This window comes from Paralichthys olivaceus, chromosome 7, assembly GCF_024713975.1.
Source record: "Paralichthys olivaceus isolate ysfri-2021 chromosome 7, ASM2471397v2, whole genome shotgun sequence".
NCBI lineage: Eukaryota > Metazoa > Chordata > Actinopteri > Pleuronectiformes > Paralichthyidae > Paralichthys > Paralichthys olivaceus.
This window is the reverse complement of record NC_091099.1, coordinates 1,873,079-1,900,312: the sequence shown is the minus strand read 5'-3', so window position 1 is coordinate 1,900,312 and position 27,234 is coordinate 1,873,079. Positions and strand designations below refer to the sequence as shown.

The 27,234-nt window shown below is 42.9% G+C and overlaps 1 protein-coding gene across 2 annotated transcripts in view; it reads right to left on the bottom strand.

The window, feature by feature from the left end:
* Positions 1-6,409: 6,409 nt before the first annotated feature.
* Positions 6,410-27,234, bottom strand: part of LOC109643316 (polypeptide N-acetylgalactosaminyltransferase 18-like) — an 82,804-nt gene continuing 61,979 nt past the window's right edge. Inside the window, exons 8-11 of one of the 2 annotated variants that reach the window (XM_069528520.1) lie at positions 25,636-25,773; positions 20,663-20,758; positions 14,391-14,558; positions 6,410-9,486 (exon numbers count right to left, since the gene is read on the bottom strand). In XM_069528520.1, the coding sequence (XP_069384621.1) occupies positions 9,340-9,486; positions 14,391-14,558; positions 20,663-20,758; positions 25,636-25,773 (549 nt within the window). In that variant the 3' untranslated portion in view covers positions 6,410-9,339. The remainder of the gene's footprint in view (positions 9,487-14,390; positions 14,559-20,662; positions 20,759-25,635; positions 25,774-27,234) is intronic. The other variant, XM_069528521.1, reaches the window with a different exon arrangement.

Genomic DNA, 27,234 nt, shown 5'->3' with positions numbered 1-27,234 from the left:
CAGTCAACACCTGACTGTTGCCCTCCAGGATTTAGATGGGTCCCATATGACTGTGTCACATATTCTTAGTCATGGTAATACAACACAGAAGTACTTTGTGTTTTTGTACTTTGAAAAAAAAGTTTCAGAGACATTTAGACATATGTTAAAAATAATAATAAATATATCAGATAATCTCTTCTCATGAAGAACTGTTCAAAATACAACGAGCTTCATTTTCTGAAGGTCAGAAATGTTTCAGCTGTTTGTTGGACAGATGTTGTGTGTCTGTGTGTCTCTGTGTGTGTCTGTGTCTCACCTCAGCTGTTTCTTGGACAGATGTTGTGTGTCTGTGTGTGTCTCTGTGTGTCTTTGTGTCTCACCTCAGCTGTTTCTTGGACAGGGGACAGATGTTGTGTGTCTGTGTGTCTCACCTCAGTTGTTTCTTGGACAGATGTTGTGTGTCTGTGTGTCTCTGTGTCTCACCTCAGCTGTTTCTTGGACAGATGTTGTGTGTCTGTGTGTCTCTGTGTCTCACCTCAGCTGTTTCTTGGACAGATGTTGTGTGTCTGTGTGTGTCTTTGTGTCTCACCTCAGCTGTTTCTTGGACAGGGGACAGATGTTGTGTGTCTGTGTGTCTTTGTGTCTCACCTCAGCTGTTTCTTGGACAGATGTTGTGTGTCTGTGTGTCTTTGTGTCTCACCTCAGCTGTTTCTTGGACAGATGTTGTGTGTCTGTGTGTGTCTTTGTGTCTCACCTCAGCTGTTTCTTGGACAGGGGACAGATGTTGTGTGTCTTTGTGTCTCACCTCAGCTGTTTCTTGGACAGGGGACAGATGTTGTGTGTCTGTGTGTCTTTGTGTCTCACCTCAGCTGTTTCTTGGACAGATGTTGTGTGTCTGTGTGTCTTGTGTCTCACCTCAGCTGTTTCTTGGACAGATGTTGTGTGTCTGTGTGTCTTTGTGTCTCACCTCAGCTGTTTCTTGGACAGATGTTGTGTGTCTGTGTGTCTTTGTGTCTCACCTCAGTTGTTTCTTGGACAGGGGACAGATGTTGTGTGTCTTTGTGTCTCACCTCAGCTGTTTCTTGGACAGGGGACAGACGAGGACTTGCAGCAGAGCTTCGTCGATCTTCGGGCGGACTTGTTCCTTCCGGTCTGTGAAGCAGCGGACGAGCAGAGCCGGAGTGTGTGTCCGTGTGTGTGTCCGTGCGTGTGTCCGTGCGTGTGTCACACAGCGACCAACAACAACAACAACTGGTTGTAACACAAGTTTGCACAGAACCTGAGGAAACATGACCGGAACCACTCAGCTGCAGGACAACAGGAAGAAGCTCAGCGCGTGTAACCGCAGAGGGGGTCCTCTACTTCCTGTAAACCGGAAACTCCTCAAAGGTTCCGCTTCATTCTTCAGTAACGCACCTTAAAAACTTTATTAATTAATTATTAATTATTTAATTACTTTAATCCTCATTATATTATTTAAAGATATTATATGTAAGAATCTACACATTATTGTTATTATAGTAATAATTCTACAGTTTCCACATTTGTCCACAAGACGGCAGTGTTGTACTGTTACCGAAACATAATAATAACAATAATAATAATAATTATTATTATTGTTATTATTAACAACAGCCAATAGGAGTCTTCGACTTTAAGCTGAAAACTTTATTTACTCCTTTAGCCACACTAAATGTTTCAACTTTTAATCATTCATTAAATATATAGATAGTTAAATATATTATATATAAGACATTTTATATACATATCATAGTAATTATAGTAATTTGTAATTCATATTAATGTATTGCTTTTTCAGTTCCCACTGTTGTCCACAAGGTTGCAGTGTTGTACTGCTCAGCTTGAGGTGATGGTGCGACCTGACCAGAAGATTATTATTATTATTATAACCATTATTTCTGTCTTCTATTTTTCTATATATCTAAATTGTTATGATGCTTTTTAGAAAAGATTAATTTTAATTTACTTAATTTTCCATGTATATATTTATATTTGTCTTCGATTCCAATATGTCATAACCTTGAAATTTTGAAGAGGTTTAAATGTATATTTATATATTTAATTCACATTTAAAATATTTCAAGCAATTCTGCAGCTAAATGATTAATAATAGGAGACAAATGGTGCACAGCTGTATACTTTGTTTTGCTGCGAGCCTCATTAAAAAGACTTTAATTCTCTCTTTATATCATTTGATCTAAAAAGTGTGTTCAAAGCCAAATCAAGGCTTCAGACAAAAAGGGTTGTAAAGCAATGATGAAATAAAACATGAATTATAATCCAGTGTATCTGAGACTAATCGAGTGTGTGTTATGAATATGTCTCCCTTTGTTAAATGTGTTTCATCCGTTACCTCAGTAAAACTCGACTCTATTAACATGAACATGTGCCGAAAATCTCCACGGGAGAGTAACAGGCCTCCAGTCGTGATGCTTCAGTGATGGTAACAAAAAAAGAATAATATTAAACCTTACTGCTGTATCGTCTTTCTGAACCAGGTTGACAAGATGCTCCATCAAATAAAATGTAAAGTTAGAAAAACACTGAAAAGCCAGATCATAAGAAACATTAAAAACAAATATATCAGTAACCATTAAAAATACAAATGATCCAAATGCTATCGTCTATACAGGAGAGTTTTTAACATCATCTGAGCAAAGAATTAAAAAGCACCTGCAGCTTCATTATCAGTGGTTTCACACTTGTTACGGTGCGAAACGTCTCTATCAGATGTTTTCAGATCAGTTTTATGTTTTTATCTCTACAGGCAGCTCATCACATCTTTGATTTCAGTCCAGAGGTGTTTGAGAAACTTCAGCTTCTGTTAAAATCCTCATCTATCTTTGGAGAGATGAGAATCCTCAGCGACAGCTCAGTCGTCCTGCAGATAAGCTTCAAGCCTCTTTTCTGAGCCTCATTCACCTTCAGCCGCAGACGAGCGCTGGATTCTCTGTCCTCCGAGCACAAGTCTGTCCTAAATTGGATTTTTCATCTCAGGACAAAACCTTTTTGGACATTTTACAAACTTGGCCGGTTGTTCTAGAAAACTGTGAGATGACTTGTCTGCATGTTCGACAGCTCTTATCGTGCACATGGTTTCCACGGAGGGATCATATTTTATTCCAACTGCTTCTCCATCTTCTTCAGTTTTCTATTATTCATTCAAGCATATAACAGCTCAACAGCTCACCTGGCTGAGCGAGCGCCGCATTTCCTCCTGTAGCGCCCTGACCCGGACCTGACCCGGCCCTGACCCGGCCCTGACCCGGACCTGACCCGAAAATCACGTTTCCAAACCTAATCCTCAACCTCTGGAATGACCCCAACCAGCTGAGATCAGAAATCACTTCTGAAAAACATTTTTTTCTCAACTTCTATAGAATTTTCTTAATTTTAAACCATGTTTATTGTTTTTTGAGTGTGTGTCTGAAACTGTTGATGCAGGTGTTTGGAAATCAAAGATAATAATTGATCATCTCATGATGTCCAACAGTGTTTGTGATACATTTTTACCAGAATAAAGAAAAATCATACAGTAAAATGATTTGTATAAAGTGGAGGAAAGTAGAACAGGTACATGTGGTGAAATTCTCTGTCGCTGTTTGAACTGCACCTGTTGACTTGATTTCCCTGCAGGTTATATTGATATAATATTAAATACGAGCGGAGCTTTCCAGATCCGTACGGCTGAAGACATTGCTCTGAGACTTTCTTGGCTCCACTGGTTTTAAAAATGTGTCTCGCTCCAACACGTCTGCTCAGAACGAGACCTGCAAATAGAGATGTTCTCCACGCAGCCGTCGAGCTGAGTGACTGGCTGCAGCTTTTCAAACTGAAGTCGACAGCTTTCAAATAAAAGAGCACGAATTCAATTCAGACACAATCTGCTTTTTCTGTTGTTGTAGATGTTGAAACGTTAAACACTGTAACTCGCTGTTCATTCTAATATCAGAGGAACATCTGGACGTGTTCCACCGGCCAGATGTACGAGACGTAGAAACATGATCCGTGTGTTTGTAGGAAAACTGTCAGTGTTGAGGTTTTTAATGACGACGTGATTGAGGCTAAACGACAGCAGAGCAAGATGGCCGCCTTCGTATTTTGGCTTCATTTCTGCACAGTGGGAGGAAGCAAGTCATGGACCAACATCTTCCAAGGTAGATGGCGTTCAGGTGGAAAATTCACAGGTGAGATGAAGATAACCTTCAACACAAACTCTCCTCAGCTCCTCGCCAGCGATGCTGCTTTAAAATGTGCATCATCATCATCATCATCATCATCATCTTCATCATCATCATCTTCATCATCACCTGACCTCTGACCTTCTCTGAGCCGCTCGTCTCTGCACAGATCAACACTTCTGGGCGACGCCTCCCTCCAGAGCCTCAGGCTGTGTTTTTCAGGTTTGCTCTGCGGACTCGTGTCGAGGTGACGTCTTCGTGCTGGAGTCGGGAGAAGTGACAGACTCGACAGAGCTTTCATAGCCGGGCGGAGGTGCTCCTGTTATTTCTCCCACTTCTTCCCTCTCCCCCGGGCAACTGTCAGGGTGAACGGGAGGAATCCTGCGTGTTTTATAACGGTGGAGTGGATCTGTCAAGTCTGCACAGACTTCCACTGCAGAACAGAACTTTTCCACTCAGGTGTCTCATTAGCACAGACCCACACACACACACACACACACACACACACACACTGTATGTGAGTCTTTATTTTCTCAATTTTAACTCATCAAATTAACAGGAATCCACTCAGACCATTTTTCTACGTCCACAATGTTTTCATTTGAAAACACATCAACTCTGCGACCAGACGAGTTCTTGAGCCTTTTCATTTCTACGCTGGAATATTGCTGATGTTGCATTTGCGGCTGAATCTGATAATCACATCCCCCAGGACCTCCTTCTCCTCCTGCCTCTCTCGGCTTCCACGTACCCACAATCCTCCTCTCTCTTGCCCTTTCCTCCTCTTTCTTCACCTCATATCTTCCTCACGTTTTTTTGCTTCTCCTCCCTTTTTCTCTTCCGCTGCCAGAAAAGAGATAACAAAGTCGAGCTTTCATTAATGCACCTGATTGATGGACAGGCACAGATCCAACGAAGCGTTGCCCTTCAATTAGGCCTCCGTGGTCACCTGGCAACAGTGTTAACGACGTGTACCCTTCAATTAAGCCTCAGTGGTTATTCAGCAGAAGCGTGAGCCAATGAGGTGTGAGCGGAGGTTGACACTTCATCGTTGCTGCTGCCTTCAAGGCCTCGTCGGCTTTGAATCACTCTGCCGCTGCTTAGTGCTGCAGATGTGTGTGTGTGTGTGTGTGTGTGTGTGTGTGTGTGAGGGTGGAAGCTTTACAATGACTCTGACGTTACGAGAAGCTCGGAGACGTGTTTTACGAGCTGTTCGCGATAACTCACCCAAACACTTTACTGTAGCTGCAGCGTTTCTGTGTTGATGCTCGAGCTGCACTCAGAAGAAGGCAGCGGATGCATCTGAGGATGAGTGAAGATGCATCCTCTCTATTAAAAGGAGAGGGGAGGATGTGAGAGGAAGAGGGAGGGACAGCAGAGAGGATAATGACACGGTGAAGGAGGGAGTGAGAGAAAGAGAGTTTCCAGCTATTCAGAGGGTTAATGAGAGAGTAAGATCGAGCCCGGAGGTGATAATTATCCTCAGAGGTTGTGAGGCTGCACAGACCCACACGTCTGCCCGGGGTTTAGCTGCACTACCGAGGACAAACTGCTGCAGGTCAGGTTTTCTTTATCTTTCTCCCCCAGAGTTTCATCCATCTAATGACTCCACAAATCTCTCTCTGTGTCCGTCTGTGACTCGTCAAGGTCCCAGAGAAGTGCAGCGTCCAATTTGGTCACATGATCGGTTCCAGTACTGATAAACCTTCAGGTAAACAAACGGCAGAAAGAGATGAACACGTCTTCTTCAACGTCACGTCAATAATATCTAACGTTTAATAATCTGATTATTTGTATTTATAGAATCACTTATGTTTATTTACATTGAGCTGGATCACTGAGCAATCATTTAAAATCAGGTTCAGTAAATCATTGAAACTTATGTATCAACAGTGTTTATGAAAACTCAGCTTCAGCTTCAGTCTGAAAGTTTTACGACATTACTCAAACTAGAACTAGTGATTCAGACCAAAATCCAAATTCATCGGAGACACTTGAATAAACCACAGTGTGATGATAACAACTTCAATTCACAGAATCCATCTTCGACAAAAATCTATTTGACGTGTACTTTGATTTTTTTTTAGTTTGGTCCATGTCCCCCCTGCTAACATGGAGGATTCAGGGCTTCTCAGTCAGGATTTCATTTTACTTCCATTCTGCACAATGGAGACACGTCGTCCATCTTTATTTACACTGTGAGAGAAACAAACAGAAGCCCAGAGGAAAGTTTCTTCCTTTATTGGTTTTTAATGTTGGTACTTTATAAATATCCAGTTTAAATACACTAATAAAATATTTCAGACATTTTCATGACTCAATGTATTAACAGCTTCCCAACAATTGAGATACTTTAAAAATGTCAGGATCAACAAACCTGAGCCACAAACAGAACAGAGGAGCAACAGAAGGTTTGATGCTACACAGTAGCCGATAGAAGACACAGTTCAAATCCCTGCTCCACCGCCTCCGTCTGCGTACGAGTGAAAACATCACAGTCGGATTAATAACGAATGGATTCATTGTTGACGGGGTTTTGAATAAGCAGGAGGTTGATTTCACAGCAGATCTATTGAATGAAGCTTCCTCACGTCTGAATAGTTCAGCTGTCGAATCAGCAAAAGTTAAATTCACACCAACAAACTTTCAAATACAAACTTCAGTCACTGGTTATTTGTGCCTCCTGGGATTAACTCGATAAAGGTGAAGTTACACCGACTGGTTGGCTCAGAAACATGACGCATCGTCATCTTTATCTATCGTTTATTGCCGATTTTAAAACATTTTTATTTTACAAAATGAACAATGCACAAAAGTGTGCATTTCAAAGTGATGCATTATATTAATCATATGGTTCAAATATCAAGATTTTATTAAATTAAGGGTTTTTTAGCGGCAAACTAACTTAAATGCTGCGCTCACGCCAAACGCAAGATTCATTTTAACGTCAGATTCAATTTATCTGCTGTTGAGATTGAGGTCGATGACGCTGTCGCCTGATGAGCCACGTTTCATAAAGATTCGCTCCCACCCCCGACACCTGAAGGAGAACAAGCTGAACATAAACAGAAATAAATCATGTGAATAGAAATAAAGTTGAACACAGCTCCGACAGGTTTGATAACAATGTTTTGTTCAAATTACTACCTGGTGAATACCCATGATTCAGAGCGTGAAGGAAACTTTATAGGGCTCACACACACACACACACACACACACACAATTTCGAAGGAACACACTCCGTCCATCTGTCACGATGATATAACGTCCATCTGCTCAATCAGTTCCTCTTATGCTCCTCGTCGCGTCACCGTGCACGTTCATGCAGCACAGTAGTAGTTTGTAAACGCACAGAAGAGGCTCCACTGTGTCGCAGCTGCGTGGGCGGAGGCTGCGACCACCACCGGGCTCGGTTTCAGAGGTCGCCGCATTAGAATAAGAGTCTTTCAGGGAAACTGAGGAGCGACGGTCCGAACCTGCACATCCTCCTGATGTGAAATGGCTTCTGGGAAATCTGATCTCAAACTGGTTCTGTCAACGTCTCGATGAATCAGAGGAAAAGTTTCACTCAATGAGCGAAACAGCACGATATTCATTTGAACGCTTGAAAGGATGATTTGATTTAATGAGTACGTTTGGTCCGAGGTTCTATCAGTAATGATACGAGTGTCGTCGGCTGTGAAACTCAGTTCATGTAGATTAAAGATGAGCTGATGCTTTTTCTGGAAAATGAACAGAATTGATGTTGACGCAGTTTCTCGCTAAGATTCAGATGATGTCACACCTCGTTAAAACCCTATGACACAAACTGTGATTTGTGAATATGGACTTTACAGATATAGTGTTTATTTATTATTCATTATTTGTCTTCCACTTTCTTTGACATTGTGAGAAACGTTTTCACCGATTTCTCAGATCACGAGTCGTCATGTAAAGAAAGAGACGTGTTCAGGTGACTTGAACAAATGAGTTATCTGTTGCTTTTCTCTCCACAAACATCTGGAACCATCTGAAATGATTCTCTTGTGACCCTGAACTATTAATTCTGGTAATTAAAGGTGGTTTCATTTCATAATTCCATAGAGACGAGTTTTCATTTTATGATCGCACACGAACCTGAAGAGACACAGAAGTCTCTGGAAATGAGTTTGGTGAATAAACACCGAGTTGTTGAAAATGTACCTGACGTGACTCACGTTCATTAAGAGGATCAGGTATTAAAGTTTTATTCACGTAACGAAAAACAAATGGCGACAAATAATGAGCGACCGAGACAAACTAGCTAACTGGCTAACTGGCTAACTGGCTAAGGATAAACTAAAGACCAAAACTAAACGTCTCGTTAGCTAATTGGGGATTTTTCTGGGTTTGAATGTTGTTGGAAACATTGTGGATGAGAACACAAGTCAACAGAATATATAACATCGCTCTATTTGTTTTTAGACGTTCTAATGAAGAATTGTTCGATAATATCTTTGGACTCTAAATGTCTAAAATCCTGTTTCCAGCTGCAACAGTTCCCACGTCACGTCTCTCTGCTGCTCGGGTTTGATTAAGATTTATTATTCTCATTACTATTATTATTGCTGCATCAGCCACAGTCGTGTTATGTGCTGGTGTTGTACGAGCGAACAGGAAGTCTACAGCTTCCTGCTCCGTCTCTGATCCCACAAATATGGCAGCGGCGGCCAGAAAGGAAATCCTCCATCCTGAGGGAGATCTACGAGTTCCTGCACTCCGACAGAAAAACTGAAAACCTGTTCTAGGTTTAGATTAGGTTAGGTTTTAGTTTGGATTGAGATATTAAACGCAAGCTCAATTAGTTTTGGTGACTGTGATGAGATTGGCCCCCGGCCGGCTCCTGGAACCACAGACCGTGTTTCTCACTTCAGTTTCGTGAGCGTCTCTCAGGTCGTTGGTATAAAACGGTTTGTAACTCACTGACGTTCTGCGCCTGATTGAATCTAATCATTTTTGGACACTTGGTTCTCTGCTCGTGTTCGTCCGTCTCTCGCTGGACTCCACGAGGATCAATCTCAGATCTGGATCAGTTTGGTTTTTTTGGTTTGAAGCAGTTGATTTCTCCTCTTCGACGTCCTCGCCTGTTAAATTCGTCCGTCACAACGTTCCGGCAGCCGTGCGGCGCCGCCTGCTCTCACTGTGGCAGGACGGTGAGTATGTTCGTGATGGTCCATTTCTGAGCGCCGCAGTCCTGGATGGCGAGCTGGAAACCGAACTCCGACTGTTTGCTCTCCACCAGCTCCAGGCAGCGCTGAGACTCTGTGTTCTGGACGGAGCCGCCCTGAAGGAAAAGAGAGAACAATGAGTGACACCAACTTTAACGCCTCAAGGCTCAGTTACGGGAAACTTAACATTTGACGTAAGCTTCTGTTCGTACTCTGCATTTGTTTTGTAAAATCCTGGATCCTGATCTGGATCCACACAAAAACTTTATCTGGTTCCTTCTACAAGAGTTCATGAGAATGTGTTCAGGAGTTTTCACATGATCCTGCTAAGAAACCAATAAATGCAGCACATGCAGATGAAAACATCGCCTCCTGGTGGACGTAATTACAAAGAAACCACTTAATTTGAATCCTTCTCCCCTGTTATCGATTTGTTTTCCTACTTTGCAATTCCATGTTTGATTTTTATTATTCACCGGATACTAGTTTCATCGTTTTATTCATTGGTGTTTGGAGTTGTTGGAGATACTGTGTGTGTGTGTGTCTGTGTGTGTGTGTGTGTGTGTGTGTGTGTGTGTGTGTGTGTGTGTGTGTGTGTGTGTGTGTCTCAGGCTGACACCTAAACTAGGTCCTTAGTAATATTGAAAGACCAGTAACATATTTTAATGAGCCTGGTCCCTGAAGACGAGGTGACTGGAGCAGTTTGTGGTGGTGAAGCTGCTTTGTTTTAAAATCAATCTGCTTCACTTCTCCCACAATAACACACACACACACACACACACACACACACACACACACACACACACACACACTTACACACACCACGATTATGACGTTCTACCCCATCATCAGATTAAAACTTATTAGAAACATTAACTACTTACAATGATCTTTGATAAACATCGAGACTCAAAATACAAACAATCGAACGCCTTATATATATTTTTTTCATCTGATGTTTGATGTGAATTTAACTGAAGCTCCTGAGTGTCAGTAAGTGTTCCTAATAAACTGAGTGTATACACCACATGACACACACACACACACTAACAGAGAGTGTGTGTGTGTGTGTGTGTGTGTGTGCTCAGAGAATCTGTCACATATTGGATTAGCGGCCTTTAACCTCTATTGACATTGATCCCGGACCAATCAGTGAAAAGCTACCATGCGGTGAGAGAAACTGAGTTATATCTCATTTATAACGATCAACCAGGATTCAGCCCGACCTCCTCTACAGAGTCCACGTCTTTATATATAAATATATTTATATATAAAATCTAATCAACAACTAGATGATCCTTCAGAAACAGAATAAATCATTTTCTAATGATTGTTTCAAAGATTAAACTGTTTATTGTCCCTGGATATCGACTGTGTTGTGCTCTGCTGCTTATTTTCTTGATGATTGAAATTGTTTTAACGTTTGTATTTTTGTACGAAAGATCTTTAAACTATAATCGTGACTTTCCTCCATGAAAAAACACAAAACAGACGTAGTTAAGATCAGTGACAGCAGACGGAGAACACAGAGGTCAGATTTGAATCATAGTGAAAACAGGGATTCTATGATTCTGTGACGCCTCAGTTGGGAAGGAGCAACTTCACTAAAGATTAAATTCAACATGAAAATCTTTTCTGGTAGAGATGATTATTTCTTGGCCTCTGTCTCATCCCTCAACCAAGTAACGTGGAAATCAAACGGACAGAGGCAGAAACATGACCTCCACAGAGAAGTGGATTAATGCTAATGTTGCTCCGCGTCTGGACGTGTGAATAAATCTGTTCATTGGCTCAAAATGGTGAAAAACTCATTTAGAATCGTTTTTTTATCTTATTTTTACTTTACTGTACGAAACGCACGGATCTTTTCTATCTCAGCGAGTTAATGGGACACGACTGCAGGAGGAAGTGAAGCACTCTGATGGCTCTGACTGTACGTGGTGATGCAGCAGAGGTAGATCCATTAAAGTAATCAGGATGGTTTTTCCTGCCTCCTACGGTGAAGAGTCAATCGGTTTTCTGTAAGTGTGCGACCTCCACAGCGACTTCCTGCAAGTGCACTTTAAAGTTTCAGGTTTTCCTGAGGAGCTCGGATCAGAGCGAGCTGAGTTAAGAGCAAATAAAAACACACATACACACATTTTCCCTCCATCAATCCTCAATACACACATTTTCACACGACCCCTCCGTCGAGAACGCGGCCTCAGACTTTTGAACAACACTGCGCACGAATCCACAAACGCAGACAAATATTTGGCGTTAGTCCAGCGGCGTGTCCTCGATTCAGCAGCGAGCCGGCCCGTCATTCTGCAGAGTGCAGAGTTGGACCGCACTATCGATTCCCTGCTATTAGGGCGGGAACACTAATCAGTCGCTCAGACAGCCAGGCGGCCGGTTGGCCAGCGAGCCCGGCAATCTGTCAGCCAGATGCTCAATCATCGAGTCGTTCACCTCTGAGGATGTGGTGAGCAAGAGCACCGTGTGTGGAGAGGAGAGAACATCTGAGCTCCGAGCAGGAAACCACATGAGATGAGATTTTCATGTTGAATTGTGTCTTTAGAGAAGCGGCTCCTTCTCAGCTGAGGCGTCGTAGAATCCCTGTTTTCACCAGAGTTACATTCTGACGTCAGTGTTCTCGTCTACAGACGAGGACAAACAGGACAAACAGGAAAGACGATGTGTTTTTTAATAAACATCAGTATTTTGTTGTTTTCAGTCGTGAGGTTTCGGGTCCTTGATTAACGGAGCGAAGCTTCTGAGCTCGTTCAGGCTGAGCTGCTCCGATGAACCTCTTTCTCCACAATCCTCCTAATTTGGCGAATCCATTTAAGATGCAGAACATTTCCTATTGCTCCCTTTGCTTGTTAAATAAACATTTGATAAAGTCGGAAAGAAAATCAGACATTTAAAGGCTTTGCAATAAAAATGTGTTTGAAGCAACGATTTAAAAACAAAAGTTCTGACAGGTCCAATTCACTCGGACTTGAAACCAGGCTTGAAGTAGAACTACGAGTGGTGGAAGATCTAAATATCTACATTCTTAACACACGTAGGATGTGATGAAGTAAAAACATTTTAATTCGAAAATTTAGACTTTTTAAGACCCCTGTCTGTACAGAGATAATTTCATCAATTATACATTTTTATAGATAATTAAAGTGCAAATATATATAAAAACAGAACGATAAAAAAGGATAAGTAATTATTGTACTTGGGGTTTTGTAAATGTGCAAAGTTCAGAGCAGATGGGAGTAAAAATATATAAATATAAATACAGTGAGTGTGTATAAGTGGTTGTTGTTGTTGAGGTGAGATGAGTCGTCCGTCTCTTCCTCTGGTGTCGGTGTCGGTGGTGATGAATCCAGCGTTTGCCAAATAAAATGTTTTATTGGGACGAAGTGAAGAAAATCCAACTTCATCACAACAGTGTAGAAACAAATCAGAGCCGTTGTCCTCGTCTCTCTTCCTCTGCTCTGACGGCTGCTCCCTCAGGGTCGGTATCAGCTCAATAAAAGATCCTCTCATCAATATTTCACACGTACCGACTGACCACTTCACATGAAACGCTGCCTCCCTCCCTCTCTGGCCTGGAAACTCTCTCTCATTCTCTCATTCTCTCGCTCTGTCCGTCCTCCAGCTCTCCTCTCTTTCTTTCTTCTGTTCATCTCTCAGTTTGTTTATACTTCTGCTTCCTGTCCACGGAGCTGCAACCTTCACGATCATAAATGCATAAACAGAAACACACACAACTATGGATCTGGTTACAGATCGAGATGACGGGGGGTTATTGTTGTTTGGTCAGATTGTGTACTGCGCATAGTCGGCACGTTCGCTGTGAGCCACCGGTTTGAATCTTGAACAATCAGCCTGTTACATGTCTCTCATCCATGTTTTAGTTTTGAAACTAAAGCCTTTACATTGTGCACAAGACTTCACAACGATAAGTGGAGACGTTTATTTATCCAGAAACCTTTTAGGAGAAGTTTTCATGTTAGTTTTCAAATGTAGAGGAGCTAAAAACTAATTCATAAGGATGAGGAACATCTGCAAACATCTGCTCTTGTTATATTTTCTTACAGGATAAGATCATTTTGTTTTATGCTGAATAAGAAATAAGAATAAAGAGTTTGCTGACGTTTTGTACTCACACACGTTGGATTTGTCAAATCTCCTTGAAAGGTGCATATAAATAATATTCTTTTTCTTTGAATCCAGTTTAACATGAAGAAGGTTATCAAACTCTAAACTATTTCACTTTACCTTCCCTCCTGAATCCTTCATTCAGTTGTGGTTTCTTTCTTTCATTAGTCTCCGGCCTTATTTGACTCCTCTTACAAACTTTTCACAAAGAAACGGGACTTTTACTTCTTTCTTTACGAGATGGGCCTAATGGGCTTCATCTCTTTGACTTCTGACACGAGTTAGATGTGAGATTTCTGACTCTGGCCGATTCTAATTAGAAGTGGATTCCCCTGCCAGTGTGCCCAGTAGCTACAGACAGGGAGGAAACTGGAGAGCTGGAGTGTGGTGAGGTATCGTGCTCTGAGGAAGAGGACGGGCGTGAAAGATATTTAAATAAGCCTCTTATACAATCTGATGTCTGGGACAAAAACAGCTCTCACACACACACACACTGCTGGGGGCATGAATACAGTAACGTCTTCTTTATACTAATTATCCGACTCCCTCCACTTATCTGTCACATTTTTAAGACAACATTAAAAGTGTGAAGATTAAAAACGAGACAGAGGGTTGTTAAAAGTCAGAAACTGAGGAAGTGTGAAAGCTCATTATCCAACAGCAGAGGATGTGCTTTTAAAACGCCCGTCGCATGAAATAATAAAAGATTGATCCAAACCAGGAGAGGTGCTGCGAGAGGAAGAGACACAAAACCTGCTCAATTATTTAAAAATAGCACACCATCAGATCACGGAGCATCGGTCCGGCAGACAAGTGAAGCAGCAGGAGGTTCCAGTTTACACACAGAAGAGTCATTAACACAAGAGTTGGCGCTCTTCACCTGGGTGAACGTCCACGTGAGCTTCATGTGCTTGGTCGCTGCGTAGCTGCACTCCAGGAGGCGGGGTCGGCTGTTCACGTCCACCACGCACTTGTTGTCGTCGTCGTCGATGGTCGGACTCAGGACTCCCAGGTGGAGCTGCTGGGAGCTGGTGTAGTACACGTTCTGCTGGGAAACAACGGACGGGGTTAGTGATGCAGAGTCAACGTCTGTCTGCGTGAGGATTTCTTTCGTTTTATCTCCGACATATTTGCAAATTTATTTCAGCGACATCAAAGAAATATCTGTGTAAAACTGTTTTGCATGAACGAGCAGCATTCGTTGACGTGCTCCTATTTTTGGCTCCTATTTTAGTTAGTTGGTGTCAAGTGAAAATTGTCGTTTCAGGATCTTCTACCTGATCTTCTAACGAGGTACAGTTCGTCCATACCGACTTTATTTCATGTATGTTACCTCGAGAGGTTAAAAAAAAACAGAAAGTAGGATTTTAAACTAGTACATTTCCGGGTCATTGAAAGAACTGATTAGAAAGAATAAAGTTATGAAGAGTGAAACAGTAACAATACCAAGAATCGACCCCTGAGGCTCCTCGATACTGACGGCTCGGTTGCTTGATTCACTCCATCAGTCAACTGTTTTGTGAACAGAACAAAGACTGAGACACATCTGTGTTTTAAAATAATGCACCTTCGGAAATGCCACGCTGCATTTTTTAATCATTGCTTGTACTTTCCTTCACCTCGCTTCTCAAATCCACCGAGTCCCTGAACAACAACAACGCTCTCATGTGAAATGTGAGACATAAACAAACCACCTGTAACTGATCTAATTATAAAGAAGGGGGGAGGGAAGATTCAGTGGCAAGAGATGAAGCCGGGCGAGAGAGAGGTCAGGCGGATCCAGGCTGAATCTGAAGCGAGTGCGTTTTGCATACCTGAACAAACAAACTAAAAACACACGAGGACGCGGTGATGAATGCAAACGTTGGCCCAGTTTCGACGCTGAAAAAAAGACGAGACGGAGAATCGCAGAGAATCGAGTGAAGCAAATGAGAAGGATCAAGGTCGACGTGAAATCAAAACAAGCAGCAAAAGTTGAGATCAAGGAGAAACAGCAGCGGCGCCGCTCAGAACAAACGGACACGGCGGCGTGCTCTGACTCTGTGAGCGTGTGAAAACACCTCGACGCAGACAACAACACCGATGAGTGTGTGTGTGTGTGTATGAGCACGAGCACGTGCACTAATACGAGCGATTAAACCTGCGTCTGTGGATAGATTGACGCTCGGCTCCCGACCGAGGTCTCGATGCTTTCTCTCCTCCTGCTCCTTTAAAGAGGATGAGCACGGTGTGATGTCAGATAACAAACTCCTCACAGACGTTCACATTAACAAGTGCGGACAGAAGGAAGCCTCCGAGCTCAGAGGATTGTTTTTGGGTGCAGAGGTAACCGCTGTACCACCGTGCCACGTGGGCTACAGGAGTGTCTCGGGGGCCAGGCGGGTCGGTGCGGCAGTGTACCGGATCATCGAGCTTTCAAATGTACTGGTCGGTTTACGCTCCGACCCTCACTTCCTGTCTCCAGCTCTGGCTGGTGACAGGAAGTGAGGGTTTTCTCTGCGGCGTGTCTGAGCCCAGCCTCAGGGTGAGGAGGTCGGACACTGAGGGAGCTCGGAGTGAACCCCCTGCTCCTTCGTGGTAACAGGGACCAGCAGGATCCTCCTGGGTGCTTCCACTGGAGGTTTACACATGAAAGGGATAAAGGCCCAGAACTCACTGGAGGGACTACATCTCCCATCAGGCTTAGGAACGCCTCAGGATCCCCCAGGACGAGCTGGAAATACTCATTCTAAGCAGAGTAAAAAAGATGGATGATCATATTTTTAAAGGAAAACTGGTTTTAACGGGTGATTGTTTTTGTCTTTCATGTTATTTCTTTTATCTTAGTTTCGTCTTGTTTTGTTCGGGGCTGCGTTTTTTTAAAAGAACTTCCTTCAGACACAGTTTTATCTTTACTTTGTGTTTCCCCGACCAACACAATCCCAGATGTTGTGTTAGCAAAATGAGATTGTCCTGTCTTCTTTGTTGGTGTGTTAGCTTTTCATCTTTTTACTGTGAACTGGTTCGAGCACGGTCGATCTCATTCACACACTCAGATAACACGAGGTTAAGAATCAGAACAGAAAGGTGCTGTATTAAAAAAGTTATTATCATAAGACGGCGTTTGTTTATACAGGAAGCTTGTTAGTCTGCGACTGATAAAACCAACAAACATGTTCTCTCACACACACACACACACACACACACACACACACACACACACACACACACACACACACACACACACACACTTTATCCGAGGTTTTTAAAGTCTGGTAATTGGTTTGAGTTTCCTTTGTATCAAACCGACTCCCTGGTGAAATAACTTCATTTTAAATCATTAATTCAACACCAGCGTTCCAGAAAATTCTAAATTAATGTCTAAAGTCTCCAAAGTAAGAAAAGTCACGGTTGGAGGAAAGATTTTTTTTCCTCCCGTCCCAAGTGTTGAGTCTGTGTTTCAAAGTTTAATGTTTGATTAAAGTTGTTCAGCTCCTCGGTTTAACTTTATCGTTTCCTCCTCAGCCTCTTACAAACATTAAACTGTGCTGCAGGATTTCCTGCTGCTTGTTCTTTTCTGACTGAACGTACAAATTCAATATCCTGGCATTTTTGTTTTTGTAGACGCATGCATGCACACGCACACGCACACACACACACACACGCACACACACACACGCACACGCACACACACACACACGCACACGCACACACACACACACACACACACACACACACGTAAAGCTGACGTGAACTGGACATGAGGTTGAAGCTGTGGTCAATTACTGGCATTATATGTAAAGAACAGCTTAACTGAATAATACACTGATGTCCCTCCCTCTCCCTATCCCTGTCTCTCTCCCTCTCTCTGTCTCTACGTCTCTCTCCCTCTCTCTATCTCTCTGTCTCTCTCCCTCTCTCTATCTCTACGTCTCTCTCCCTCTTATATTAGAAGAGCTGAGTCAGAGCCTGAGTTTAAAAGGCTTTTAAAAACCCACCTGTGCAGACTGGTGCTTTTATTATACTGCATCATTCTCATGTTGTTCTTTTCTATCTTTCTTTTTATCCCCGTCTCTTCTCGAAATCCCTGTTTTTATGTGCAATGTTCTCTTTTCATCCCCTTTCTCTCGCTATCTTTGCACTTATATTGCGTCGTATTGTGTGAAGCACCTTGTAAGTCCGGCCTTGAACGGCGCTTTAGAAATAAAGTGCATTATTCTTGTTATTTGCATCCTTCGTGCGGTGAAGGATGCAAATAATGGTTCCCTCCCTGCGTCTGTGGCGAGCGGCTGAAAGAGTAAAACGAGGAACGCTGTGCATCGTTGACATTCAACAGTTCATCAGGTATTCAGAGCCACATCCGTCCATTCTGTTGGATACACACAGGAACGGGGGTGGGGGGGAGACTGGGAGGTAATCTGAGGGATCTGACAAATCAGAATAAAAGGATCTGAATGGGGAATAAGAAAAGACTGGGGGGAATAACATCACAAAAGACACTCCACATGAATAAAGGATAAAGAATGAAAAGCGATAAAGGCACGTTTGAGGACCAGAGGAATATCTGAGACTTTGATGTCGGCTATGAAGCGGTTCCCGCTCGGCCTCCGAAGGCTGCACGTCGCTGATGTCTCTAACGCACGGCATCCTCTTGGCATTCACCAGGAGGTCTGAGATCAGTCTGCAAGTTCAGTGGATCGGTTTCGTTTCTCTGCGTCAGTTTGTGTAGTTTTACTCACCGAGGCCTGAAATTTCATTAGGCTAATAGAGAAAAGACCACGAATCATCCATTATATTCGAACGCTCTCTAATCCCTCTATGATCGCTGCAGCAGGTACAGGGCAGATAATAACTTTTATGTGCCGTGTAATGTATGCATGTGCAGCTCTTATTCTACGAGCCCAAATATCTGGAGTCTGTAAAGTGATTAGTCCCGCTCTGTGTAATGATATTCTGCTCCTATCTTGACTCATCCTGGTAAAACCCCCAAATTCCTCTGTTATCTTGAGACGTGTTCCAGTGCACTGTGGGTAAATTACTGCTCGCAGTTTTTTTTTTTAAGTGAGCTGGAATTCATACATAAATATGAGCGAACAAATGTTCATTTGTCATTTGCGCTGCGTTTACAGTAACAGCTGAAAATATCTCTATTGCATTTTTCATTCACACCAACTGCAGAAGCTCGTGTTCGGCTTTGAACTTGCCTTCGTCTTAAAATATTAATTTTAAGACCCAAACCATCGGATCTTTAACACATTAGTCTCATAATAAATAGATAATAAAGAATAATTATGCGTCCCGGAGGAGGAGAACCGGCCCAGAGGCTTCACTTTGTTCACTGTTAATATCTGAAATCAGAGTCTTAATGTGAATATGTTGAATCTAACCCTAACCCACACCTTCAGCTTTTCACTTCACCTGTATTCACGGGTCACTGTTGAAGGAGGACGCATCACTGTTTGTGTTTTGTGTGAAGAATCGTTCGATCTCTATGAAATTAGAAACTTGTCAGACTGTGAATGAAAGTCTCGGTCCAGTTGTCCACTGTCCATTGTCCACTGTCCACTGTCCATCATGCTCAACCCATGAATGTAGATTTTCTTTTTCAATGTATGTACAGAATCAATGAATTTCATCAAAGAACAGTTGTATAATTTAGTTCACGGCTCAAGAAAAACATTGAAGTGTGAATCATTTGAATGAATAAATCCAATTTAATAAAACAAATATCAACTCATTTTGTTTATCGTGCGGTTCCAGCAGCTGAGGCTGTAGTGATGAACAAGACCCGCCTCGCACATCCAGGCTCCGGTCAGAGTTATTAACCGACTGACGACGGGGGCGAGGCGTGGGGCGACCTCACTCTTAATGCCGGGCTCCATGTGTCGAGGAGTCCGGCTCGATGCAGACACTTAAATACGATTTCTTTTGTGAAGCAACGGAGCTTTTCGAAGTGGTAAATATTGGAAATGCACAGCCACGCTCCCTGGCTGTTAAAAGTGTTTTTCGGCTCCTCCATTAAAGAGGTAATAAGTGCAGACTTTTACTGCCCCTTAAATTACATGACCTTAAATGTGCAGTGGGCTGATAGAGCTGTCCGTCGGCCTCAGAGTCACTTTTACATCCTTCAGCTGCAGAAGCATAAAAAGTTTCACCCGACGACCAAAACATCACATGACAAACAGCTTCATAATTATGATTACAGCCTGGGGACGGATCGGTTATTTACTTTGCCTCTAGATCTCTGCTTTAATTAAGCAGCTACTCAGAGTGTAGATGTGACTCTTATTGATGTAAATTACAGACGCACAAAGCTCGACGTTACTGAGTCTCCACATTTACTCAAAACGACTCAGTTTCATCAGCTCCCACACGAACAGGGTCATTTCCTCTTTGCACCAGAAGATTCAAAGGTGCAGTAACATAGTTTGACATAGAGACGGAGGACAGGAAGTCCCACTGTTCATTTTGTGGACATTTGGGGATTTGTTGTGATTTTTAGCTTCGAGTTTAAACCTCTGGTAAAATAGAAACCAAAATCGACTACTACTACTACTACTATTAATATTACTACTACTACTACTACTACTACTACTAATAATAATAATTAAAAAATGTTTTCTGTTCCTCAATGTTTCTTCCATCTTAGTCAGTCACAAGTGAAGATCCTGTTCAACACTATACATTCAACAAACTAACCACTGACCTACACCTGCGCTCAAACTGTCAAAGGACCGAACAACAGACTGAACGAACAACTCTCTGGGAAACATCGTGGAGCAGCTGAGGAGCCAGATGTTTCCCTCAGGAGTGAACAGAGACCAAACCAGAGCTAAAAGCAGAAAGACTATTGGACGATTATTCCTCTTGTGGACACGGTCACATGCTAATGCTTCTGACCGCGGGCGGTAACAGGCCGATATCGTGTCTCCATCTTGTTCTGAAATCTGATCGTGCAGCTTCAATGATGACGGTTATAATATCTAAATTATATCTGTGGACAGACACAGACTGTGTCTGAGTCTTAAAAACCTTCTGCAGAGAATGAAGAGTCACTTTTCTCTGCATCGGTTTCTTTCTCTAAATCCTCGACCACCTCTCGTAACATCTTTGCTGCTTTATCTTTCACGTCGTTGAAGAGTTGAGATAGAACAGAGCATGGAGGCCACTGACCTGCGGAGTCATCCCATGACAGAGATACATGATGGGGACGTTGTCGGAGTCAGGTCCCTGGTCCAAACACAGGTCGTCTCTCAGACTGTTCTTCAACTGGGAAAGATCAGAGAGAGAGAAAGGTTGTGAGATGAGGAAGGGGCAGCACGTTACTGTGGACAATTGATTAGATGTAGCTGCAATTATGATACAGGATGGATTTTAACGAAGGCAGGACTACTCTCTCACACGCTGTCGTCCACTGGAGGTGTTTAAACCGACTGCTCTCTTCACTTAGTGCGAACAGGCTGCCAGAGCTCGATGGTTTTTGTGCAAACCTGCTAAAAAAAAACCAACGAACGAATCAAACGATCCAACAAAACCACAACTGGTGATTTTCTCAAGTGTATTAAAGAAAAATGCTGCAATCCAACAATTTTTAAAATAACTGAATATCAGTATGAAACTGCTGCCGGAGCCTGAATGAACCGTCGTGGGTTGTTAAAGTTATGCGACTCTCAGCTGCCCACACGATACACAGACACATTAGCATAGTGTTTTATTCCGATGCCTCGTATACAGAGACATGTTTCTGCACCTCTCCTCCTCCCTCCGCTCTATCCATCCTTCTATCTCCACTTCTACATTATTAATTAAGCCATTATGACAGAGTGGTGCACTACACAGCTTCACTCGAGTGGCTAAAGTGAAGACAAATGGGAACACTGCCGGCTAATTACTGCCTGCCCGGGGGAAGTCATACAAACACATGAGACTAACCTTCACCTCTCCCGGCAGCTTCAGAACAGAAGCTCAGAGAGTCAAAAAAAAACAACTCTACATTTCGTTTGCTGCTTATTCTTTAAATCTGACGCTATCCCACCGAGAAACGTGGACCAATCGTCCGATATTCAACACACAGCGATCTTTCTATTTCAGTGCATCAGCTCGCAGAAACCTTTCCTTATGTATGTGAAACCCAGATCGTGGAAAAGAAGAATACTGTTCGACGGTTGAGTCTTTTTCCATCAATATCTCAGTTTGCAGGTTGTCAGGCAGTTTCAAGAGAAGGTCAGATGTCAAGTGTGCAGCTCGAGCTGAATGGGAAGACGTCCATTATGAAAAATCGATGACGCGAAGATACATTCAGGATGAAATTGTTCCACTTTGGCAAAACCGCTGCAATTTCCTTCACAACCCAGATCTTTGCTTTTCACCGGTTCAAGTCGACCCTGAATGTATTTACAATACGTGAAAGAAGTAAAATTTAATATTTTTAATGATGTTAACTGATTTTTCTTGGAACATTAGCAGTTATTTCAAATGTTTGATGTGAACATTGAAGTTGAAAGTAAAGTTTATTGAGTGCGTCACTTTTCACAGAGAAACATCAGAGTTCTTCTCGAGTGGCGATGTTAAAGAACCAGACAAACCTCAACAACCGAACCCGACCTGCTCCGACCTGCCTGGGACTGTCATAGAGAAGCTACGCAATTCAATATTGTCAGAGCCGAGTGACAGAGGCTGAAATGAGGAGCTGCAGCAATGGACAACACTAAACTCTGGATAATCACCTGACATTCGTCTGACGAGCTGCACGTGACAACGCAGAAAAAACTGAATGTGTCTACGTGATGAAACAACAAGATTCACAGTGAGCGGCTGTGTTGATGATGTTTCTAACACACGACAGACACACAACTGCGACATACACGCACGAGACACAAATGACGCTGTCGCGCGAGCTTTGAGTGACGGAGGCCGATGTCAACATGTGATCTCTGAACCGGAATTAACCCGTTACGTTAAACCCGCCGTCTGCAGCCCCACCCCTCACCTGAACACGCCGGAGACTTCTGTGTTGTTGTGTCTGGGCAGATAAACTCAGAATTATGGGGACATTCTCTGGAGTTCATGACTAATTAAGAAAGTCCGTTCAAGTGAAAATTAAAATGACGACCCTGAACATGGTAAATTCTTTCACTCAGCTTTGCCAGTGTCTGGAGCGTGTTGGTTTGTTTCAGCTCCTGGAATTCACAGACGGATTCAGAGTAAGAGGTGAATGTTAAAGCTGCCTTCGGAAAGTTCAGGATCTGTTGTGCTTCAGCTTTCTGAGTCTCACGTTCGGAACCTTTACTCACGCAGCGTAGTAAACATCCTGTGGCAGCCATCTTAAGTACGCCATTCAAGTGACCTTTACAAAGAGGTGATTTGAATAGAAATGCCTGTTTATTTTTTTTAAGAGCTGCAGTCTGAGCCTTGTTCTGCGTCACCGCTCCTCACAGACGTGAGCTAAATACTGGAAGAAGGTGATTGAAAATACTAATTGGCTGCAACTCTGCTGGGAGCAAACTCACATTAAACCGAGTCCTGGAGGAGCAATATTTGGAGTTTATGATGAGTGAAGGGAGGGGAGATCTTCATTTTCTACTAATCTCTTTTACATAGCCTATAGATAGCAGGTTTTCCATCTGCGGAACAGTTTGTCTCTTTGCAGCACCTCCACGCTCCTCTGCAGTCACATCACATTCCGTCCTGTGGGAGTTTCTCCACTGATTCACCATCGAGCTGAGCTTTCTGTTCCGCAAATATCTCAAGTTGCTGTCACACATATTACACCGGTTCAATAACCTGATACTTTATTAATCCCCGGAGGGAATTTCTCTTCCCTCTTTGCCCCATTTCATAGAGAGTCAGACGCAGCTCTTGTTCAAAGCAGCAGTCGCTGGACGGGCTGCGGAGTCTTGCTCAAGGGCACAACAGCAGAGTGAAGACAGGAAGTGGACACATCGCAGACAGGAAGTGGACACATTCTCAAAGATGGTTTCTATCATATTGCCTCATGATCGGTTGAGCGTGAGTACCAGTAGGACTCCGACACCTCGGCTCCACCACACAAGACTGTCGATCCAAATCAAGATGGTGGCACCGAGGACGCTTTGTGATTTTGTGAATCAGCTGGAGTCAGAAACACATCGTCCGTCTTTATTGACAGACTGTGGTCTAAAACAAAATGGTGGAGTGAACGACGCTGCTCGACGATTCTTCCCCTTTGCTTGAATTATAACAAGATTCCTGACATTACAAAAATAGTTGTAAAATAAAAACTTGACCTCATGTCCTCTTTAATTTTTTTTGTTCTGGGAATAAAAATAACTTGACCATCCAATGAATTGATTAAATAATAACAAGTCGAAATCATTTTGATGAACAGTGGTTGGTGGAGTCTGGAGGGAACGAGGGGAAACTTGTCTTCAGTATTTTTAACTCCAGCTCCAGGTGTGAAAACAGTTTGTGTTTCATTTGGAACAGCTTGAGGCGTCTCATCAGAATATGTCTATTTGTTCAATATTTACCTTGTGCGTGCCGAGCGTTCCTGCAGCTTCTGTCTGGCTTTAAGGAAGAGAGGGATGAATAAACAGCATCCACAGATGGTATCACACCAGAACACTTGTACTCTCTCCAACTCCCATCTCCTGTGAGAGCTTGTTTCTGTCGAGCATGTAAACTTCATATCTACATCTCTCAGATGCTGCTGCGATATCGCTTTCATCTCGCACACTCGGAGCCGAGCCCCCGCACACACGCCCGTCAACAAATAGCTCCATCCAGCTCGCAGTGTGAGTGAAGTGTTTATCTAACAACAAACACGAGAGGTGGTGCCGAGGCTGATCTCCGAGCTCGAGCCTCGTTTGCTGCTGCTGCTGTTGATGTCTGAGCGGAATCACGCCGCTCTCTTTTTCATCCATCAATTCAATTTTCCCGTTCCCCTCATTCTCTTCAGTGAAAGAGTTGAAGTCATGCAGAGTCAGAAAGGCCGAAGAGAAAGAAAGTTGAGAGTTCAGAGAAGACACGACTCAAAGTGATTCTGCTCTCCTCTTTGAAAGGTTATAAAAGACAACAATCCCAATCTAAAATTTAATTATTAAATTATTGGTGAGTGGTTTAATTTTTCTTCCTTCACTGGGATAATTCTGCTCTGGCTCCTGTCGCTTTTTTTTCTTTTCAAATATACAAAAATCCTCCCACTGCGTTCCGCTGATGAAGAGGAGGAACCACGCTGAAGTTAAGTGGCGTAAAAAGCCTCGTCCTCTCACGGCCTCGCTGCTGTGATGTGAAAAGAGCCCTTACAACTGCAGCAGGTATCACGAGCTCTCCTGCTCAATCAGACTTAATGGAAAAGTGGAAATTTTAAAGGTAGAAATACTTAAAGTTAAATATTAATGGAAAAGTTTCAGCACAAGGGCATGTTTATGGGGACGTGACTTTAAATGAATGAGAGGAAGAGGAGTTAAGAGAGCGAGTGGGCGTGATGATGATGTTTCTAACAAGCAACGGACGGAAAACTGGGAGAACACAAATGTCTCGTAGAAGACGAAGACGTCCACTTGGAAAGACAAGGAGATTCCAGAGCAGAAAATATAAAATATCTGAATATCAGATTCTGCAACATGTTTGAAACACTAGAAAAGTGTTGTGCAATACGACTGAAGAGATATTTATAATTTAAAATAGTTTCTAGATAAAAGTGCAGCAACACGTGTGCAGAAGCAGCTCGGCTCTGTGTCCGCTGGACATGCAACAGTTTGCTCCTCGTAACTTTATGAGCTGATGGTGTTTGTGTATCTAAATAAAAGAATAACCTGAATTGTGTGAGGTTGTAATTAAAGGTCTTCATAGATTATTCTTTTAAATGAGAAAAGAGAAAAAAACAAACCATGAAAACACGTTTTTATGACTCGTTGGTTTTAAGCTGCCACAACAAAGGCCTAGCTTATTAATTTTAGATAAAGCTAAAAGAGAGTCTTGTTCCTATTTCATAATGAATTCAAATACTGCTGAATACTTAATGCTCTGCTCGGAGGAGATTCTCTCAGTGTGTAACAACCAGAGGGGACAGAGTGGAGACGCACAGTTTGTGGTGTTTCCTAAACTGTGAGGTGGGATCCAGACTTCCCTCTGTGGCCTCCTGGATTAGATCCAGTGAAACTCACCACTCCGTAGGCGACTGTGTTGCCGTAGGACCGGAGCTCGGGGTAGATGTTGGAGAGGAACCAGCTGAACGGTCGACAGCGGAGTCTGGATCTCAGGGCCTTTCTCTCAGAGATGTCCCCGATGTCTATTCCCGAGTTCTGGAGAAAGGAAATAAACCCAAACACAAACGAACACTTAGTATCATAAACAATCTGTCAGTTCTGCCACAGGACATGGACGGGAATGAAATGCTGTTTCTGTCTGATCTCCGGTGTAAACACACAGAACAGAACGTATAAGTACGCAACATAATAAATACTCAAAACATTCTTAGGGCTGATGCACGCTGGTGGTATCGAACTATACGTCCGATCAGCGCACACATTTAAATCTGCTAAAACTGCACCAACTCTCACACACTCGAACAAATCGGTTCTCTTTACGTAAAAGAAAGTGAAAAAGAAATTCCTGGATCGGAAACAATTTTCTTTCCCGTCCTTCCACCAAGTTTCGTGGAAATCGTTCAGCAGCTTTCGAGTCATTTTCCTGAAAATACAAACCAACAAACTAAACAACAGACAAAGTGAAAGGAGGAAGCAGAGAAAACAAATATCTCCGGTGAAGAAAAGCTGCCGGTGTTTTTTAAAAACCTCCTCAGTCACCAAATCTGTTGGTTGAACAAAAAAGACTTTAAAGACACTTTTTGCATCGAGTCCCAGTGGAAGCTTGAAAAGAGACTGTGTGTGGATGGAGCTGAACTGAGCCTCAGGGATCTGCCCCGAAAACAAACGACTGACAGCAACACACCGAACCTGTTTTCACCACGATCGATCGTTTGACACATGAAAGATTTAAAGTGACGCGAAAAACTGTTTGTTCACTCCAGGATTCCTTGGGGCAAGTTCTAAGAAATAAAAAGTGGTGTGGACATCTTTGTAAATGTCAACCTCATCTGAAGTAAGAATAACAAGTAACAGAGAAGCCGAGAGTCACAGTTTTCAAATCAGTTTTTCTTTCCTCCGGTGTTTTTACCTCCACTGAGGAGGTTATGTTTTCACCTCTGTTCTTTGCGTGTTGATTCTTTTTCAGAGGAAATGTCCGATACACAGACTTTACAGAGTTTCTCCCGAGTAAAAACTCCTGATAATGTCCTGTGAGCTCGTGAGAGTAAAGCAGGACATTTTCTGGAGGATTCACAGCGAGAGACAAATATCTCAGGATGAAATAAGAGAAGCCGTGCACGTAGAAAGAAAGAACACGTGAACTCCGCAGCTGAATTCATACGTCACGTTCTGCCTCCTGCTGGAACCCCGGTTGCCTGAAAGCTCCGGAGATCGTCCGGTTGTTGTGAAAGCTTCCTCTCCTGCTGAGTGCTGCACACGTGAAGAGACTCCATCATTTTCTTGCTTCCGTCTCATTCACATCAAAACTATCTGCTTCAAACCTCGTTCACGCTCCTGTGACTCACTGTGACCTCTGTGATGGCAGCAGTCACAGTTGCTTAGAGATTCTGAGCACAAATAACCACAAGTGCAATTATGCCCACACACATCCTCCCACGCACAGAATAAAGCACAGAATGCAACACGTGTGTGTGTTTGTGTGTGTGTGTGTGTGTT